Source organism: Setaria italica, chromosome VI, assembly GCF_000263155.2.
Source record: "Setaria italica strain Yugu1 chromosome VI, Setaria_italica_v2.0, whole genome shotgun sequence".
NCBI classification, from domain to species: domain Eukaryota; kingdom Viridiplantae; phylum Streptophyta; class Magnoliopsida; order Poales; family Poaceae; genus Setaria; species Setaria italica.
Genome location: NC_028455.1, coordinates 33,637,373 through 33,656,992, shown reverse-complemented (window position 1 = coordinate 33,656,992; position 19,620 = coordinate 33,637,373). Strand labels below are relative to the sequence as shown.

General features: G+C 46.4%; 4 protein-coding genes across 4 annotated transcripts; 1 reads left to right on the top strand and 3 right to left on the bottom strand.

Annotated features, from left to right (window-relative positions):
- Positions 1–351: 351 nt before the first annotated feature.
- On the bottom strand, positions 352–1,875 carry LOC101760055 (exocyst complex component EXO70A1). The gene is made up of 2 exons (XM_022827800.1): positions 958–1,875; positions 352–873 (listed from the first exon to the last, which is right to left on the bottom strand). The coding sequence occupies exons 1-2, from the start codon at positions 1,873–1,875 to the stop codon at positions 352–354; spliced, it is 1,440 nt and encodes a 479-aa protein (XP_022683535.1).
- Positions 1,876–4,839: 2,964 nt separating this feature from the next.
- Positions 4,840–8,788, top strand: LOC101758840 (60S ribosomal protein L17). The gene is made up of 7 exons (XM_004973937.3): positions 4,840–4,959; positions 5,052–5,088; positions 5,203–5,243; positions 7,544–7,774; positions 7,878–7,980; positions 8,053–8,120; positions 8,478–8,788. Exons 1-7 carry the CDS (start codon positions 4,957–4,959, stop codon positions 8,508–8,510), a joined length of 516 nt encoding a protein of 171 aa, XP_004973994.1. The 5' UTR covers positions 4,840–4,956; the 3' UTR covers positions 8,511–8,788.
- A 146-nt stretch (positions 8,789–8,934) lies between these two features.
- Positions 8,935–11,584, bottom strand: LOC101758427 (uncharacterized protein At1g28695). Its single transcript, XM_004973936.3, has 3 exons — positions 11,009–11,584; positions 9,744–10,124; positions 8,935–9,683 (listed from the first exon to the last, which is right to left on the bottom strand). The coding sequence occupies exons 1-3, from the start codon at positions 11,246–11,248 to the stop codon at positions 9,195–9,197; spliced, it is 1,110 nt and encodes a 369-aa protein (XP_004973993.1). The 5' UTR covers positions 11,249–11,584; the 3' UTR covers positions 8,935–9,194.
- A 1,099-nt stretch (positions 11,585–12,683) lies between these two features.
- On the bottom strand, positions 12,684–19,203 carry LOC101758015 (uridine kinase-like protein 2, chloroplastic). Its single transcript, XM_004973935.2, has 14 exons — positions 18,877–19,203; positions 18,657–18,748; positions 16,844–16,913; positions 16,634–16,752; positions 15,991–16,087; positions 15,765–15,844; positions 15,426–15,620; positions 15,260–15,343; positions 15,080–15,140; positions 14,314–14,374; positions 13,754–13,847; positions 13,578–13,650; positions 13,371–13,453; positions 12,684–13,281 (listed from the first exon to the last, which is right to left on the bottom strand). Exons 1-14 carry the CDS (start codon positions 19,076–19,078, stop codon positions 13,138–13,140), a joined length of 1,455 nt encoding a protein of 484 aa, XP_004973992.1. The 5' UTR covers positions 19,079–19,203; the 3' UTR covers positions 12,684–13,137.
- Positions 19,204–19,620: the final 417 nt, after the last annotated feature.

Here is a 19,620-nt window from a genome sequence, read left to right as displayed (position 1 = left end):
GCGTTAAGTAGTAGTCCTTCATTCCAAATTATAGGTTGTCATTGTCTGAAACCTCGGTATGTCCTCAAACTCATGCCCAGCATCATCGGCGAGGTCTGTGACTGTAGGGTTGTCAGGCTCGGATTTGCAAGGCCTGAAAGGTTTGATAAATGAACGAATATTCGAAAGAAAGCACGGTATATACACTCATGAGTTTGATGAATATCTACATCTGTATAAGCTGCAGTTTGACTGACATGGAGATCAATGGACCCAAAGGAACCTACAACAGAGGAGGAATCAACAGCTACGGAATCAATTATCAAGAGATCGGAGCCTGCGGATGATGATCGTCTGCTCCGGCTCCGGCGATCACCACTTGACAAACTTGGGCACGCCTTCGAAGAAGTCCAGCATGTAGTCCTCGAGGTCCTCGAGGCTGCACTTGACGTGCCTCGCCGGGAACCGGCTCCCCTGGCCGAGGAACGCCCGGTACGCCGGGATCAGCCGCTCCGACACGGCGATGCGCAGCTCCTCCCGGAGCTGGGGATCCGTCACCTTCCACGCCGTCTGGGACCGGTACAGCTCCTGGAACGCCGCGTTGAAGCTCTTCGCCGACGGGCCCACCGGCGCCCTGTGCCCGGCCGGCGGCCTCGCCGCCGCGCCGTCGTCCCTCCTCAAGTGCGTGGACAGCACGGCCATCCACGACGCCCGGAGGTAGCCGGTCTCGTACTGCCGGATCTGGCCGCGGTGCCGGCGGAGCCAGTCGTCGCCAAGGAGCTCCCGGAGCGGCGGCGACTCCCTCACCTTCTGCACCACGTAGTGGAGGTTGTTCATTAGGAAGATGTTCCGCAGCCCGGCGTGGTCGTACAGCCGGGACTTGTCGTCCATCTTCTGCAGGAGGAGCGTGAGCAGCTCGCGGATGCAGTGCGCGGACGGCGTCGCGGCGGCGGCGGCTGCGCCGCCGTCGCTGGAGGCTTCGGCGTCGTCGTCGAGGCCGGCGTCGCCGAGAACCGCGTCCAAGGTGCCGCGGTAGTCGGCGAGGAGGCCGCAGTAGTTGAGGACGTAGCGGGTCATGGGGTGGATCTCGCCGCCGTGGACGGCCTTCCGCGACGACTCGCCGTGGATGGCGTGGCCGAACTCCTCGATCGTGTGGCGCAAGGTGGAGCCCAGCTGCTCGACGGTGCTCGAGACCTCGCCCGAGAAGAACTCGCGCGCGGCGTCGTCGGAGAAGAGGGCCTCGAGCTCCGGCTGCACGTCGGTGAGCGCCTCGAACATGCCGAGGGTGCGGTAGAGCTTCTCGGTGGCGCGCGCAGACACGGTGACGGCGTCCGCGAAGCCCAGCAGCTGCAGGACGCTGCCCCTGGCGACGTCAGCGAAGCACTCGTGGCCGAGCTCCTCGTCCGATTCGAAGACCTCGTCGCAGAGCAGGCGCTCGCCGGCGAGGAAGGTCCTGACCACGGTCCTGACGGCGTGGCTCCACCGCCTCATCTTCTGGTCGAGCACGCTCCATTCCATCCTGATCACCTCCTCGATGGCGACGGCCTCGACGCCGAGGAGCTCCACGGACTCCGCGAGCGCGTCGCGGCGGACCGAGACGTAGACCTGTGCGAGCTCCGGGCCGTACCCGGCGCGGAGCATGCGGTCCGCGACGACGCGCACCGAGGCCGTGGCGTCCGGGGACAGTGTGCCGTGGCGCGGCGACGCGCTGGGCGTCACCTCGTCGATGTCGTCCGAGGAGAGCGAGAGGCGCCGCAGAGAGGAAGAGAGCAGGGAGCGCACCTCCTCCTCCAGGCGCGGCATGGCGGCGTGCACGGCGGCGGCGGCGCGGGCCGAGTGGCCCGCCGCGGCGATGGCGTCGTCCACGGCGTACAGGTAGTCGGTCATACCGATCATTTCGGATGACGAAGATGAGGAGTTGCAACGGCGGATGACCTCCTCCGCGGCGGCGATTTCTTCCTCCTCCTCCTCGTCGCCGCCACTTCCGTGCCTCTCGTCGCCGCCGCGGCCGGACGTCTCGTCGCTCGTCTCCGGAGAGGATAGGGGGTGCAGGCGAGGGTCAAAGGTGGACAAGAAGTGCATCATGTCGTCGGCGGCGTTCTTGGACACAGCCAGGCTCTTCACGATGTGCTTCGCGGCCGCCATGACCCTCTCCTGCCCGGCGTCCGGCGAGGAGGACGACGACGCGCTCTGCCTCTCCATGGAAGCAGCCGCCGTGGGAACGCAAGGAGCAAGCTTTCGTTGGTCGTTGCCAAGACTCAATCACCGAGAAGGATTCTAAAGGTGCAATTCTGGTAGCCAAAGAGAAAGATGTTGGCCGCAATTTATACTTGCCTTTGATGGATGAACAGAATAACTTCTTTCTTTTTTATTTAAATTTTACCACATATAAGATGTCAGCCTCCTCTTCAGTTTTGTGTTCCAGAGGATTTAGACCGTGTCAAGTGAGTGCACGTGTCATTTTCGTTTGAGAAGTCGTGGAAAATGAAATGATTCATCCTGTTCCGGTGTCTGCTATTGGCTTGTCGACGTGTACTGCAGCTGGACGAGCAAGTTCAACTGGTACTCTTGTAGTAGCTTCGTAGATGTAGATGGCTGCAGCTGCTGAACAAGTTCTGTAGGATCTGAAAATTTCATGGCAACTTCAGAGTTTGGACTATAGAGAATGCAGACAGAAATTACCTCGTCCAGTGAAGTTTAGCTTTGCAAAACTCCAACCTGGTTGTCCTGCTCGTCAGGTCAAGAGTGCTCGATTTTTCTCAAGACCTGGAAGTATGCACATGTCACAAAAACATTTGACAGAATCCTACAAAAGGTAAATTTTTGTGTGGTAGCTAGAATGCGACAACAAGAGAAAAAAAAACGAGATCAAAGAGGTCAATGAAAAGGGTTTATATTCTAATGATGTTTGTTAGCTTTAGCATATTTTTGGAGCAATTTGCTCTTTTTTTTTCTGGAAACTGGATGCATAGAACACCAACTGCCGCTGAACAGGCATGAGTAGAGACAAAACCTACGTCCTTCTCTCCCTCAAGCTTTATTTTCGGTACTCTTGGCTCCATTCTGTGCCGCCAATTTCTGATCAGACGGCTCAACAACGTCCTATGTGAGGGTTCAGTGGCCACCACTTGTGGAGTTCCTTTACAAAGTCCACGGTCAACGTTTACTCGGTCTTGGAACGGGCAGGTTGCTTCGTGGCCTACCGGAGCACGTACCGGACCAAAGACAACACGGGCCCCATGCCCCCATCAAGTGCCAGAAACCAGAATATGAGGTAGGAGAAAGATCATTCTTCGTCCAAAAAAAAGAAAGGAAAAGGACAAAATCCTTGTAGTATAGCAATGACGACTTCAGTTCAGACTAGTGTAATGTTTCACCTTCATCGTAAGTAAACACAAGTTGTTTAATGTTTCATGACTGAAGTTAATCAGTTTATCCTCTCCCGAATCCAAACCAAAGCTAGAAACCTATTCCTTCAAGAATGTTATAAAACAAGTCTCATGGTAACTTAGTATGTCTGGAAGAAACAGCCCCATGTCTTCTGAGAATCCTAGAAGATTTCATGTTACGTACAAGATATGGAATTGAACAAAGCGTTTCGCTTGAAAGAAAACAAAAGATTAAACTAGTCACAAGTGTCTTTGCAAAATCTCTTTTTCCTGCGGGAAATTCGAGCATCTACATCCATGTTAGCATCGCCCAAGATTTGGGGTATGATTTCATTATTTCCCTTCAACGACCAAATGCAACATGTCACTATCTTTTTCATTAATATGTCTTGATCTTGAAGTCCGGATTCGCATAAAATCTTTTGATTCTTGACAGGCTAGAGAGAAAAGATCAGACACATATCGCGTGCCCATCGTATAATTCAGTATACATTCGTTCATTTTAATGTAGACTTCTGTCTATTTTCCACCAATCGGCTACACATATACTAATCTAATCTGAAAAGGGAACGGTGAAACACGTTTTTAGATGATAACTCAAAAGAAAAATATTATTGTAACGTAAGTTGTGAAACACATGATGTAAAACATACGATCTCCTTGAGTGGGGGGATCGACATTTTCCTGGATAGACGTCAAAATCAAGCATGAGTATTTCCCCCCACTTTGCGGCTCGCAAAACTTTTGTTTGTTGAGCTTATTTACAAAAGGTAAAATTTAGTACGATGTCTCCGGATCGTTATGTATCATAAGAAATTTGATCATATGCATATATGTTGGAGAAATGGTCTAACTAGTGTAGAAAATGGATCTCATGTAAAGGTTCTATAGTCTAATTGCGAATATTGTAACCACGAAGGGTTTAGGGACAAATTGTTACTCATCCCTTTTCTATGTAAACGAGACGAGGGGTTATAAGGTGAGTCTTAGCCTTCTACTCCCGCTTCTCTCTTCTTTGTTTGGAGGAGGGAAATTCCCAACAATATCCTAATTATCCATTCTTAAGAGATCCCCGCTAGCTGATCTTGTAGGGTTGCTTCTCCACCACTTTGGCGAAGTCCTACCAAATGGACAATTTCAAAACGGTTCCACCATCGAAGCCGGAGAGAAGCCACAAAACGGCTTACGCTAAAGAGGAGGAGCTAAAAAATGGTTTCACCAGCTTCTCCTTCCTCATCAAGTATTAATTGATCATAAAATTACCCATATTGCTATTGAGAAGCCGTGTTAAAAAATTTCGTTTTTCCGAGAGAAAAAGAGGAAGCGTAAAAGAAAATAGGTTATTGGGCTTCCGAGGTACTTGGGGGAACCAGGTGATTTGGGCCATCTCTCTCTGTCCCCTACATGGGCTTCTGAGGTACTTGGGCCGTCGGGCCCCTCTAAGCGGCTTAGCACTAGGGTTTCCCCACGTCTTAGACCGCCGCCGCCGCCGCCGCTTTCTTCGTTCGCCTCGGTGCTTCCTCAGTGCAGATTGTTCGTGCGAAGGCGACCGTCCCTCCTGCGCCGCCGCACTCCTCTCTCCGCCGCCATGGTCAGGCCCTCCCCTATCCGCCTCCTCCTCTGCAACCATACTACCATGCTTTGTGCCGTTGATCCGACTGACATATCGCTGTTGCGTCGCAGGTGAAGTACTCGCAGGAGGCGGGCAACCCGACGAAGTGTAAGATCTCGCCCTGCTTCGTTTCTGTAAAGCTTTTGGTCTTGTGTTCGAGGTTTTCTCCTGTTCTTGTGGTGGTTCTGATCATCAGATGGGTTGTTTGTGTTATCTGTGCAGCGGCCAAGGCCATGGGCAGGGATCTCAGGGTCCACTTCAAGGTGCATTTCCTAACATTCTTGTTTTGGATCCTTGTTTCATTGCGAGTTGATTGCTTCCTCATTATTTAGCTGTGCATTTGATGTAGTCGGTGGTGAATTAAGTCGGCTTATATGACTTTGTTGGAGCTTTATGATTGCTAGTGCTAAGCATGTATTGGCATTAAGCACAAGTGTCCCATCATGCAAGAATGGATTGCATTGTGGAAACCTAAAGAGTAAAGGCTCTGCTCTGTTCTTCAAGCGAGCAGTTCCCACGTTACTTTAGGGACATCGACACACATTGTTCATTGTTATTGATGAACCATTGTATTGTTTCCGTGGCAAATGGTTCGTAGACAATGTGACATCTTTAAACATGTTTTTATTTTTTTCCGGAGAATTACCTAAGTGATGTCTGTGTTTCATCTGGAATCCATGATACGTCCCATTGCCCCTTTATGGCCTAAGTGATTTCTGTGTTTTATCCGGAATCCACGATGTGTCCCATTGCCCCTACATTGCCTAAGTGGAGTCTTTGCACCTGGAACTTTTAAACAATATTTTGTAAGATGATAGGAACTTAAAATATTGTGTTGACATGGCTTGCATCATGCTAATCACACCTCAAACAAACTCCTTGATTGATTCTGCATTTTTTTTGAGAAACTTATGCTTGCTGATTTTATTGTGAGCTGTATCATATGGAGCATCATAAGTCATTCATGTGACCTATGCAGCACGGATACGGATACGCGTATCGGTATCGGAAGGATACGGATACGCGGATACGGCAATTTCTTAAACAACCCGATACGCGGATACGTTTTAACTATTTTTTTAATAAATAAATAACAATGCATATTAAATTGCAAAATAGATGTTCAAATTCAACATAGAGACATTTAAGGTCTATTACACTGAGAATAACATGATAGCAGGTTCTAATTTAGGAGAGGATGGGAGCCTGGGACTGCAATCAATCAATATAAACTCATATCCAGATTCTGGAGATTGGCCAATTATCATGACGTTACCTCCTACTTGCAATCTATATGGTACTATTCTCCAAGCAATTGTATTTGAACCGGTTAAGTATTGAAAAGAAAGGATAATCAACAACTGTGCAATAGCCAACATTATAAAGATCACACTGCCCCTGAACTTAATCCACCATCCATGCTTGCATGGGCCCTTATTCTGTAGACTATGGATTATACTTCCAAATTGCCTGGATACACTACACAGAAAATGTAAATCTCTATGCACTTTACGGATGCTATGCTACCATTACTGGGAGGAACTCACGGTTCACGGGAGGCCTGCACTACCACTATCAGAGGAAGTCACGCACCTGAACAGGGGCTGGGGCTCCTTACGCCGGAGGCCGACGGGAGTAATCACGGGCGAACGGAGGCCGACGGGAGGCAGCCTGCGGCCGGCGGGAGGCGGCCTCGCGGCCCGTGGCCGCGGGAGGCGGACGGCGGCTGGCAGAAGGCGGCCTCACGGACGGCGGCCAGCGGACGGCGGACGGCGGACGGCGGCCGACGAGAGGCGGAGGCGCTGCGTCAGCCGTCAGGTCGAGCGGGAGAATGCGGCGATGCGCTGCGTGAGGCGGCTGCGCGTGGGAGAGCCGACGCCCGACGGGTCACGGGAGTAGGGCAGGAGGTGGGATGTGCTGTGATGTTGGGCCGGCTGGGCCGAATCCAGGCGCGGAGACGTTTCCGATCCGAAGTTTTCGGCCCATTTAATCGGGTATACGTGGATACACCACGGATATGTATCCGGGGCGTATCCGTATCGGATACGTATCCGATACGGGATACGGTCCCCAGGTGGAGTATCCGTGTTTCGTAGCATGTGACCATGGGGGTAGCTGGTAGTTTTTGTTTTCTTTTAAAGCATTGTCCTGCATCTCCTTTTTTAAGCTGGTGTGTTCTCTACCACTCTTACTACTCTCTCTTTCTGGCTTCTATTTAAAACACTGTATAGTTCTCCTGCAAAAACAAGTGTTGCTATTCTCTATTTGGTCTTTTCATTTTATATCAGTCAAGTCACAGTCACTATAAATATGGTTTGACAGAACATTTTAGGTGAAATAGCTGTAACTACTGCTAGAAGCTTAGGTGCTTAGGCTGTTGTATCAACCTGGCACAGAAAGGGTCTGCGGGTATGAAATCATTTTTTGGAGCTTTTCCCTCACATGGCATAGGCTGATAGGCATACTTTGATACCGAGTTCACTGATTATTTTATCACATGGTGCCTCTGACGTTCACAATATTTTTCCTGTTTCTCTTACTAAACCGGTATTAATCTTTGCAGAACACAAGGGAGACAGCCTTTGCACTTCGCAAGCTGCCTTTGGCCAAGGCTAAGCGGTACCTTGAGGATGTTATGGCTCACAAGCAAGCAATTCCCTTCCGGAGATACTGCAGGGGTGTTGGTCGCACTGCTCAAGCAAAGTCTCGCCACTCAAATGGCCAGGGTCGCTGGCCTGTCAAATCAGCCAGGTTCATATTGGATTTGCTGAAGAATGCTGAGAGTAACGCTGATGTATAATGCTGCTGCCCTCTTTTTTCTCTCCCTTCTTTTTTCTTTTTAATTGTGCATCGCATTCCCTACTGTTTGGATTAACTTAATTTTCTGTTATTTCCAGGTGAAAGGCTTGGATGTCGACAACCTCTATGTTTCACACATCCAGGTGAACCAAGCCCAGAAGCAGAGGCGCCGCACATACCGTGCTCATGGACGCATCAATCGTACGTATTGAAGTATGATGTTTTGTTCTTGTGGCTTTTATGAATAGCATATTTAATTTTGCTTTGCTGCAGCTTACATGTCCTCACCTTGCCACATTGAGTTGATCCTGTCAGAGAAGGAAGAGCCTGTTAAGAAAGAGGTATTTCTTTAACCTTTGTGAATTCATGTTCATCAAGCATGATCTTGATATTTCATAGCTGTATGACTTCAAATTCTTATGATACATATTTTGAAGTACCCTATCATTTTAATTCAGTATAACTACTGAACTGGAAGAATGATAATTATATCATGACGTGCCATACTGGTATCGATTCATCTCGCAGTAAACAAAAATATCATGATTAAAGAAATTGAATCCACCCTTTCACTTTGCAGTTCCCCTTTTCATTTGAGTAAGTTATTATGGTAGAAATATATGTTTATGGTGCTTTGACACTACTGTTTTTTAGAAGTGTTTTTTATTTAGCTGTCCTGATCAATGTGAATTTTGTAGCCTGACAACATTGTCGCACCAAGGAAGCAGTGAAGTATGTTAGCTTGAGCGAGGCTATTTTGTCGAAGAATTATAGCTGTAGCTCTTATGTGCTTTTTCCTGGCAGCCTTGCCTCTTGAGATGTTCCTGGTTCCAATGCTTCGAATCTGGTCTTGCTAGGTTTGATGCTGTGCTTCAGATTGTACGCACAATTCGTAATATATTTTACAATAGTTTAAAGGTATCTGGGCACTTTGTCTGCTTGATCAACTTGAATATGGTTATCATGAGATTTATTCATCCGGATTTGGCGCTGAACTTTGATTACAAAAGTTTGCTGTGTTTAAAGATATATGGGCACGTGTCTTCTGGACACATTTGATCTAGTACTTGAACATGGTTCATGTTAGATTTTTTTTTCGACCAGATTTCGTTTAAAGTGAATATGGTTCATGTGAGATGTTTCTACCAGAATTCGTTGAAAGTTGAGAACAAAAGTTTCATTGTTAATGCTACTGATCAATACAATCGTTCGATCCCTACAGTACAACTTGTGGTGGATGGTCTCGTTCTCGGTTCCACCAAAAAAAGAACTTTGGTACAGCCATGTGATTCTTTACCTATTAGAAATGAGATGCAGCGTTATCAAAAGCAATCCAGGACAGCCATTGCTCACAAAGAAATCAAAGAAGCACATGAGCATCATCACTGCAGCTTCCTGCTTCCTTCACTCGTCTGTCAGTGGATGCACCTGCCGGGCTTGGTCCAGCCGAACCCTCCCCGGCGGCGTACCTCCCGCGGCGCCGCCGTGTAGTTACGCCAGTCCCGGAGCACGTTCCGGAGGTCGTGCACCTTGTTGGCGAGGCCAGTGCAGCAGTTGGCGTGCATCGTCGACACCCGGCGCAGGTCGCCGGAGAGCTGGCAGAAGCCGCCGCAGTTGGCCGTGTCGAGGAACTGCATCCGCACGCCGAGCCGCCGGGTCAGCGTGGCCTGCGTCCTCGCCAGGATGTACTGCTCGTTGGTCCCCGCCGGGAACTCCGCCCGCGCCTCCCGCCACCGCCGGTAGAACTCCACCGTCCTGTTCTTCGACCTGACGTACAGGAACCCCCCGTTGGGCTGGTTGTGCATGCTGTCCGGGTCGCCGTTGAAGAAGTCGCTGGCGATGGCGATGTCCGACGTGATCCCGATGTGCCGCATCGGGTCCCGGAACCACATGATGTCAATGTCCTGACAAAAACACCATGAACAATTTGCACCATCCTAAACTTGAGTGATTGATGGGTGTACCGTGAAGAGGAAGTTGAAGCCGAGCTCGAGGATGGTCTGCTGGAACCGGTTCCGGGTCCACATCATGTCGAGGTACTCGGGGGTCATGAAGTGCTTCTCGGTGCCGAGGTCGGCGGCGGCGGCGGCGGCAACGCCGTCGTCAGGGCGGAGGAGGTAGCAGTGGCGGTGCAGGGACCGGCACGTCGCTAGCGCGCCGGGGTCGACGGCCACGATGAGGAGGTGGTCCAGCAGCCGCGCCGTGCCCTCGCCGAGCCGGAAGCTCTCGAGGAAGAGGTCCAGGAGGGAGCCCGGCGCCGCGTACGCCTGGTTGATGGACGTCAAGATCACCGTCTTGTCCTCCATCGACGCGTTCTTCAGCAGCTGGGAAAGCTCTGCATTCGCCTGGACATTTTTGTGCATGATTAGATGATTGCCGCACAATGCAAATCGGTTCGTGAATTTGGTTCGAAATCTGAAGAGAAAATTGAGTGGCACTGGAGCTGGGAAATCAGTGCAGCGTGTGCCTCGTCTCACTTCACTCGGATAAACCCAAAAGCTAGCCTGCTGCGTGGACACCAGGGTTAGCATATTCTTTGCCTGTTCAGTGGACAGCTTCAGCTTTAAGGCTTTTGACCTCTGGATATGGCAAAGCTCCCAGTTGGTGTTTTGCTAGTTTGGATTCTATGCTCCATTAGTTAGTTGCCACATTTTTTTTTGCAGTATGGTATTGGACATGAATTTCCTAGTCGCTATCACCTATATCTGTGAACCTACGATAGATCCTATATATATTTATCGATTTTCCATAGATCAAATTGTATGATGCTGTTCTATTATTGGTATATTGCAGGATATTACTAGTCAAAAGGAAAAGAAAGGGAGGAAAAAAATCTGCATTTCTAGTGGAAAGTTCAGGTAATCAGAAGGGTTGTAAAAAAACTGCAGATTCAGCTCAAAAAAATTGCAGTAAAATACCCACGATCAAGTTTCGCTTGTTTCCTTTTGTTGCATTGCTGTTCATAAATCTTCGTGCGCTTCTGTCAAAAATCAAATGCTTGTGTTGTCTACGCGTACCTTAAGTTAGGAGTACCAAAAACTGAAAAATGAAATTACAGCCATGCTATTTGTTATCTTGGACTCTAAAATCTACTGAAAGCGGAGCAGTTACGTATGCATCCTTTGCTGCAACTACAAACTCCAAATCTTGATTCGACAGAAACCACATGAGCCAAAAAAGAAGAAGATCATGCGTCAGAATTCAGAGGAAGCAGCGGCAGATCGCTAACCTCGTCTCCGGCACCGTTGCCCCACACGGCCATCTCGGAGAGGCGCCAGTTCACGTCCATGGTCGCGCCGAGGAAGACGAACGCCGCCGTGAGCGCGGCGCCGAGGAAGAAGGCGATGACCGGGAGGAGCCTGCTCATGCCCCCCCTCGCCTTCCAGTCCATGTTCTTCTTGTCCTTGGGCCTCGAAGGAGGAGGAGAGCAGACGCAGGACGACGGGTCGTCGGAGAAGAAGGGCGGCATGGTTTATATGGCAACAGGCGCGGCCTGCATCTACTGCTTCCTTCTTATACCGTTTTGGTGCCCTCTGTTTGGGAAAATGAGATGGATGGTATCTAGTGTTGTGCTGTCCAATCCAAGGAGGCAATTAATCCTGGCAGCAGGATCCTGAGCATTAACTTCATTCCTATTTTCTCTTCTGAAAACTTTTATCCTAATCAAAATTAAGGAAGGGCTGTGAGTAGGAACTGATGAAATGCTGAAGATTTGTTCTGAGGTTCTAGATGGGCCCAAATCAGAATCTGGGCTGGAGAACTTGTGATCCAGAAGGAAATGAAGAGAGGTATGAGTGATGGAACGGGGAAGAATATGCTGGCCTGACGCCCAAGCAATAGAATTTGCGCAATGCTGAATAGCCGATGGATGAACCAAGATTTGTGAGTTCAGATGCTCTCTACTACAATATTTACGACCCCGCAACATGTGGGTATCTAGGATTTGGATTTGTTGATACCAGCGAAATAATTCCTGCCGTGTCCATTAAAAAAAAAGGGAGATATAGTACTCCTATATTTGTAGATTAGAGGGCACTTATAACATCTGTAACTGCTGCACCCACAGCCGCCCTGGAGATGAGCCGTTTCTGTGGTGTCAATGTGTCATTTTCGATTCAATCCAGTGGTGGCCGTATCTGTGGTCTCTTACCAATCGGTGACCGTATGCCGTGGCAACCTTACATGAAAGATACTGAGACGGTGATCTCCCTCTCCCAAGTCCGGAAGTCCCCGATCGGAGGAACGCACCACCGGAGCACAAATGAACTGTCACGTTTCAAGAACGAATCCTGGTCAGATCTCCAGTTGATACGCCAAGCTCCCAAGCCAAAACCCCCCAAGCACAGCCACCCCGCCAATGTGCAGAGAGGACCCTCATGGCGCCAGGTTTGGCGGCACCGCTACAAGATGCTGCTGGTCCGGGCCCCGAAGAACCATATGATGACACGGCCTCATACCTTGATTGATTCCGTTGCGTGTGATGTGTGCAGTTGCGAAGCTGCACGAAAGAGAAGGTCGCACAGAAAAGGAATCGTTCTACGGCAACCTCAAAATATATTGGTCCAGAGTCCAGACCTACATCATTGCAAGTTTGTAGCAAGAGGGTATTTTGGCCACGGTCGCTCAATCCAAAACCCGATTTCGTGTCAACTGCCCCTGCCTGAAGTAAACAACATTTCGTGAGAACAACAGTACCAGAGTACAGACAACACGATCATAAGCTAAACAAAGATGAAGGTTAGTGTTGGTCGTCTAACCAGCAACACTAGCTGAAGAGAAGGGATATATAGTGAGAGCTGAGATCAGCAATGCTCAACCGCACTAATGCGCCTTAAATTAAGGGATTTGGTAATGCAAACTGCGCATTAGTGCGTCACCACTTCACCAGCATATAATATAATCAGGAACAGGAAAAAGAAGCAACCAACTGAACCATATGAATATGACACTACAACACCGCGAATACTCAGCACTTGCGATTGCCACCACCTTTGAAATTTCATTCGTAAACTCAGTTGAATCACAGCTGAGATCGCACGGCATCTGTTGGAAGCCGGGAAACAGGGTTTACTCAAATACATTTCGCAGGCCTGTAACTGACGAGGAACAGGTCCATTCAGCCAGGAGCTTCAAAATGCAAACCCGATTCTGTATGTCACACACCAAGAGAACCAACAGTATTACCGAGTCATGTGATAATGGACAAGACCACACGGTTTCAGCAAACTCCCAGAAACCTTTCCGCGTTTGCTTCCAGTATACCATAACCAACCAAACACCAGTATATCTGTCACGGTGATGTTAGCTCTAACTCGAGTATCTTTTCACACTGCCAACTACAGCGGTTCCAATCATCGATTAGTCTGTGCCGAAGTAGCGGTCCCCATACTCTCCAAGTCCTGGGATGACCCGATATTCCTCATTCAAGCCGCCATCAATCTCTGAGGTTACAATCTTCAAACGAGGGAAGCGCTTGCAGACACAATTGACGCCTTCAGGGGCCTGCTTGTCAAAAAGATGTATATAAACTATCCATTAAGAACAGGAAGATGCAGGAGTAACCAATCTACAACTCAGCAATAGAACTTTACCGAGATGAGATTAAGAAAAATGATCCGTTCCTCAGGAACTCCTTTCCTTATAAGAAGCTCAATAGCTTGATTAGCTGAGTTACCTGCAGAAACAAGATATGAAACTTCAGCCAGTAGCTAAATAACCAGCACATGGTTTGGAATCCAAACAAGCATGCAAAAGGAACCGTATAGATAAAACAGAAGAACGGATAATACAATGCTAACCTGTACCAAGCACAGGATCCAAAAGCAAAACATGACGTTCAGCAATATCCAGGGGAAGCTTATGGTATATGAGCTGGGTACAGAAAATAAATTCAGTTTGGTCACACACCATACCAGAAACTGAAACATTTTCATTAACTTTTCAAGGAAATTAGTATGTGTTAAAAAAAACTTACTTGTTGCCCATTGTCTCCAACCCGATGTATCAGAATTTTACCAATTTTTATCCCCTTACAGCATGCACGCAGGGCATTTTCCATGCTTTCACCACTGCAGAGATACCAATTTGATGTGCACAGGAAAAGGAAAGAAGGGTGTCAACATATTACAAGTGATTTCATTGAAAACATACGGCTAGAAAAAAACAAAAATGGAAAGATGAAAACATTATCATAACTATTGCTGCATACTGATATATAGCAGAATTTATAGCTTTGTAAACATGACTTCAAAGATCAAATTTGCAAGAGGATAGAATGTATGAAAGCAAAGAAAATCTGGAGTTCGAAACTCTGGTACATCTCAAATAGTGTCCGTAGAAAAATGCGAAGAGATTATGAAAGCAATTTATTAAGGGTGTGCTGTGGTTATGAATGTCCTTATTAACCAGAGTTCGAAACTCTGGTTATGAATGTCCTTATACTGGAAAAATACAGATAATGACATCATAACACATACAAATTTCTTGCCTATTAAGCTACCAAAAATTTCTCAGAAAAACTATTCTGGCCTTTACCTTCGAACAATAGACACTCCACAGAGCTTCTTGCAGAAGTCAACTCCCATGTAAACAGATCCTGGACACAGGACAAACGGTCATGATACAATAGATTGCAGAATTTCAAATTTTTATTCTATTCTAAAATTTGTAACAGTACAGAGTAGTTCTGGAAGGAATGTACAGTAGATTGAAGTAGATGGAACAAAATGTTTTAGGAAGCCCTATAGCTACTAGAAGGTTTCTTTCACATGCATTCTGTGAAAAGCCAAACAGATTTCACGACACACAACAGCTTAAGAAATACAACCTCTATTTGTATCTTTGATTTGAAGCCATAAGCTACGATATCTTTGTACAAACTCCGGTACTTGATGACACGGAAAATAAGTTGTAACATTGTTTGGGGGCAAGTATAACTTTTCAACAATCACACTTTACATTTATAGGGCAAAGCATAAGAAGTAAATTAACATAAATTCACGTTCATCATTTATTGCATAAACAATCAGAAACAGTCATCCACAAAACAGACATTGGAATGGTTCTCGGAAAGACCACAAATATGAATAGAAAAATAGCAAATGACATGTTCATCCAATGAAAACCCAGTTTTAATCAAACATGTTCCTTCACTTTCTAAATATCATTCTAGTATACCATAGCTGCCCATGTTATAATATTATGATAAATTATGCCAAATAATAAGTTAACAACATATAGGACATATTAAAATAAAAGAAGAAGAAGAAAGGTATATGAAAAAAGGAAGCCAACGATATACCTGTTGGTGTAACGACCTGCTTCTCTGTAAATGGCAAATGCCCAAGACCATGCTCAACTACCTAGAAGACATTTTACAAACAACAAATGCGTTAGCATACAGTAACCACAAATTAAATAGCTATCAAACTGGCCACTGTATTAAATAAGTCAGTAGAGGTCATAAAACTAGTAGCAGTACCAGACGAATCAGCCGATCTGAGTAGAAAACGAAGTCGGGTGTTGTAATGTTCCTGTCACGAATCAGTGTATGCATTCCTCGTATCTGTTCAGATGAATCATCCAAAGCATCAAGAGTTTGCAAATCTAAGAACATTGTAAAGCTTAAGAGGAACAGTTAAGCATACCTGGAAAGTTGTGTGGACTACAAAGACATTTGGGTAGATTTTGCACAAGTCATGCTGACCAAGTTTTGTACGGATGTGTTGCACAATTAAATCAATTGCAACATGGTTATCTCCCCCTTTTGGTATGATCACATCAGCATATTTCTTGGAAGGAAGGACAAAATCATCGAATGCAGGCTTCACAAACCTCCCATACTGATTATGTCAATGGGAACTCGTATTAGAGTGCCATATTTTGTGCTTGTTGCAGGCATGGTAGCATGGAGGTATTTGCAAGGTATGCTAATAGCATCAGTTAACAAAAAAAAATTGGGACAATAAGATACCAGGTTTAATTACCTGCTCAAGCACCGAGGTAACGTCTCTACCTCTTTCAACTGTATCACGCCTTATACGTCGAGCAAGCCTAATATCAGCATCTACAATAAATAACCGAAGATTGGTTAAAAATATGAATAACCAATTAAAGTTGCAATACTAGTTAAGCATATACTTGTCTTTAAACAGCCACCACAGTATTGATAAGCACATATCTAACAAAGAGAAGAGCCACTAAGGCACAAACCTGTGTCAACAAAAATTTTCATGTCCATCAAATCACGAACCCTTTGATCATGAAAAACTAAAATACCCTCCAGAATGATGACATCTGATGCATTGACCTAACAAAAATAAGTGAGCAGTGGTTTCAGTCATAAGAGGAGTGCAAGGCAAATCAAATTGGTTAGGGTGGGTTGGGAGAGGGCAGCAGCTGAGTGCGTGGGCTACTCACTGTTATGTATGAAATCAAGGAGCATCACACTGTTTATTACATGTATTGTGCCCTTGTATGTTACATAGGACCTACCCCAAAAAAGGTTCATTATTTTCTGCTTCCACTACCGCTGTATCATATGTAGCTTATTTGAAAGCAAAAACTTCAAATCCGTAATAGATACCTACTAATAAATTCAATAGGTTGCCACTGATGTCTAGAGTAGGAAACGACAAAAAAAAAAAAGAAAACGATGATAGCATTCCCACCAAAAATAAAAAAAGAAAGCTTCGGTAACAGAATTAACTTCACTCACAATAAATAAAATGCATGGCGCACCACATATCCAATTGATATTTTAGGGAAAAACATTTTAAACAAGGTTATGCAAATTGGATCATAAATGATAACGGGATTGTTCTCTTTACATCAAAGTTAATTATACCATCACTACCTTTCTAAAACTTTCAGAGCATCGCCGGTGATTCTTAAAATCATATATAGGAATATTCACAGATTGCCCGCTTTTTAGCTTTCCCATGCACTCCAGAAGTTGGTCTGTATCGAATGCATCTGCAAAAGAAAAAAAAATCTCAGCTAAAGTGAACTAAATCTATAAAAACTAAAAAAAGCATAAATGTTCGCATGATTGCATTTCAAGTACCAGGGTGATCAAAGTTGTAGTCTTGCACATGCTCAGACTGTTCCTCGGTTAAACCACGGTAGAATGAATCCTGCAAGAAATTAAAGCCCAGAGTCAATGGCAATGGATGTCAGCATCCTCTAAAACAATGCTTCAATGATTGGGTACCATTTAGAGTACATATATAGTTGTGCCTGCTATAGCCAACTTGTGATTTGGTATCTCTTGATGAACCATTAGTCTAATGCCAGGTTTTCATTGAATGATACTCCCTCCGTCCCAAATTACTATTCGTTTTGGCTTTTCTAGGTACATATCTTTTGATATGCACTTAGATATATACTATGCCTAGATACATAGAAAAAGTTATGTATCTAAAAAAGCTAAAACGAATAGTAATTTGGGATGAAGGAGTAACTGCCAGCCTGCCTCAGTACGCTTTGCAAATTGCAATTTGCAAGGACACAGATCAGCATTCAAGAAATAGACGAAACGGTACTGCTTAATTCATCATAAACATAGCACAGATGATTGGATGCAGATGCAGCATTGTGCACTGTTTCATGAAATGATATTTTCTAGCATTCTCAACATGTAATGTAGACAATGATTTGAGCAAATACATACTTGTGAATTGCGTATGAATGTGCTCATGCTACTAACAAGAAACAAACTGCTCACAATGAATTTCATGTACAAGTTTTAATAATTCAACAAGTCGCCTACTTTCCTTAAAGAAACTTAAAAAGGTACCTCCAAGTGAACACCAAAAATAACAACTCAAGCAAATTGTGCTGAGATATTGTACACCGTTTAGGAAACACTCAATAGACTCAAGCCACATTTAACAGAAAATGTAAAGTAAGATCTTCAGGCACACCAGTTTTTGACCTGCATCAGGTGTTGTTCTGTCCAGTCACTTCCTAGTGAGTAGTGACAAAGTACATCGCCATTTCATGCTAGTATCAGCATAAAAATAGCCATTTCATTTCAAACATTATCCAGATGAAAAACACCTTGTAGCCTGTGCCTTGCTTTACTGCTCAATTCATTTTTCAACAACTGTGCAGATGCAATGAAATGTTTTAACAGTCATGCAAGCTTAGTCCAAGTTAATATGAAAATCTATATGTTGAGTGGGACAAACTCAACAGATAATCTACCCATAGTTTATCCAAATCCCCAAACCAAAAGCATCATAACGCACCAATGACTGCAATTCTGTATGAAAGAGGCAATTTACAGCACTGACAAAGTAAATGATTTCGAAATGACACAGTCAAACTAATGATGTTCGCTGCACAGTCACCTCCCTAGTTACAAAGCAACTCACCATCTCATGCCAGTGTCAGCATAACAAAAACTACAGCCATTTCAGAACAAACATTATCCACAATTTAAAAAGCCCTTGTAAGCCATGTCTTGCTTACCACTCAATCTCTTCTTCAGCAACTTTGAAGATAAGATGGGATGCTCTAGAAGCCACAGAAGCCTACTCCAACACTCCAGGATAATATGAAAGTCTATATGTTGAGTAAGAGTAACATAACAAATAATCAAGCCCTAACCTATCCAAATCCCCAATCGAATAACATTCTAACGCACCAACGACTGCAATCCTATATGGAAGAAGGAAATTGCAGCATCGACAAAGTAAACAATATCCAAATCCGCAATCAAACCTATCATTCAGTAAAGCATTCATAAAACACACACATGACTAGAGTTCGCTGCACAAACGCATCGATAGCGCAGCCACAGTACAGAACCAAAGCAGAACAAGGTCATCAGAACACAAAAAATATATTAATCCGATGAGCAGGGGAACCCGCACCTGGTTGACCAGCACGACGCGGTGGTCGTGGAGCTGCTGGATGATCATGTCGCACACCGTGGTCTTCCCCGACGCCGTCCCTCCCGACACGCCTTCAGAACCACCAGCAAACAAAAGAAAAATCCCGCACCAAAATTCAAAACCAGACCTCAACGAGCGGAAAATTCCAAGCGCGAGAGACCAGAGAGACAAGCCAATCGGCAGAGACGAGGCACGTTACCTATCACGAAGGGGCGCCTGGCCCCGTCCGCCTTGGGGGAGACGAACCCTTTGGCGGCGGTGTCGGCCGTGCCGTTGCCGTTGCCGTTGCCGTTGGCGGAGGGCGGGGACGGGAGCGAGGAGGAGGATGAGGAGAGGCGGCGCGAGTCGAGGCGGAGCCCGCTGAAGTGGGGGCCCACCGCGGAGTCCATCACGTCCTCCATCTTCTTCCTCTCCGGCGACCGCCGCCGTCGCCGGCCGCGCTGAGCTGGCGATCGCTTCGGGGCTCGGAGGTTTTGACACGGGGAGGAGGTGGGGTTTGGGTGGGGGAAGGTGGTGGGGGACGGGGAGAGGCCGCGTGGAGACGGTTTATGTAGACCGGCTCGCTTGAGCGCGGCGCCCTCTCCACGCGGTGCTGCAAGGATTGGTGCATGGGCGGTGGCCTCGCCTAGTGGTGGGGGGGAGCGGGGGCTCTCTCTGGGAAAATGTTTTCTAGAGCATTTCCCTGTAGAGTAAGGAATATGGAAGGTAGATTCTTTTGGGTTCCTGGCTTTGAAGTTGCTGGTCCATTTTGGTTTCCTTGGAATTTTGTTTCTCTCTCTATCTCCGCCGATAACTGCAAGTCTGCAGAGCATTTAAGATTCTCCTCTCTTTGCAATTAATGTGGCTGCTGCAGATCGAAATGCAGGGACCACCAGCGGATTTTGGGCTGCGGACCAACTCATCCGGTCTTGCCGTTGCTGGCTGACGGAGTACATGGACATCG

Coding starts and splice junctions, on each gene's coding strand:
- LOC101760055 (XM_022827800.1), bottom strand. CDS start 1,875: ATGATCGGTATGACCGACTACCTGTACGCCGTGGACGACGCCATCGCC. Junction 874..957: donor GCCTCGACGACGACGCCGAA/GCCTCCAGCGAC, acceptor CTCCTCCTGCAG/AAGATGGACGACAAGTCCCG.
- LOC101758840 (XM_004973937.3), top strand. Junction 5,089..5,202: donor GGCGGGCAACCCGACGAAGT/GTAAGATCTCGC, acceptor TTATCTGTGCAG/CGGCCAAGGCCATGGGCAGG. Junction 8,121..8,477: donor AAGAGCCTGTTAAGAAAGAG/GTATTTCTTTAA, acceptor TGAATTTTGTAG/CCTGACAACATTGTCGCACC.
- LOC101758427 (XM_004973936.3), bottom strand. CDS start 11,248: ATGCCGCCCTTCTTCTCCGACGACCCGTCGTCCTGCGTCTGCTCTCCT. Junction 10,125..11,008: donor GCAACGGTGCCGGAGACGAG/GTTAGCGATCTG, acceptor AAAAATGTCCAG/GCGAATGCAGAGCTTTCCCA. Junction 9,684..9,743: donor GCTTCAACTTCCTCTTCACG/GTACACCCATCA, acceptor TGTTTTTGTCAG/GACATTGACATCATGTGGTT.
- LOC101758015 (XM_004973935.2), bottom strand. CDS start 19,078: ATGGAGGACGTGATGGACTCCGCGGTGGGCCCCCACTTCAGCGGGCTC. Junction 16,914..18,656: donor GCGTCGTGCTGGTCAACCAG/GTGCGGGTTCCC, acceptor AATTTCTTGCAG/GATTCATTCTACCGTGGTTT. Junction 15,621..15,764: donor TTACCTCGGTGCTTGAGCAG/GTAATTAAACCT, acceptor TGACATAATCAG/TATGGGAGGTTTGTGAAGCC.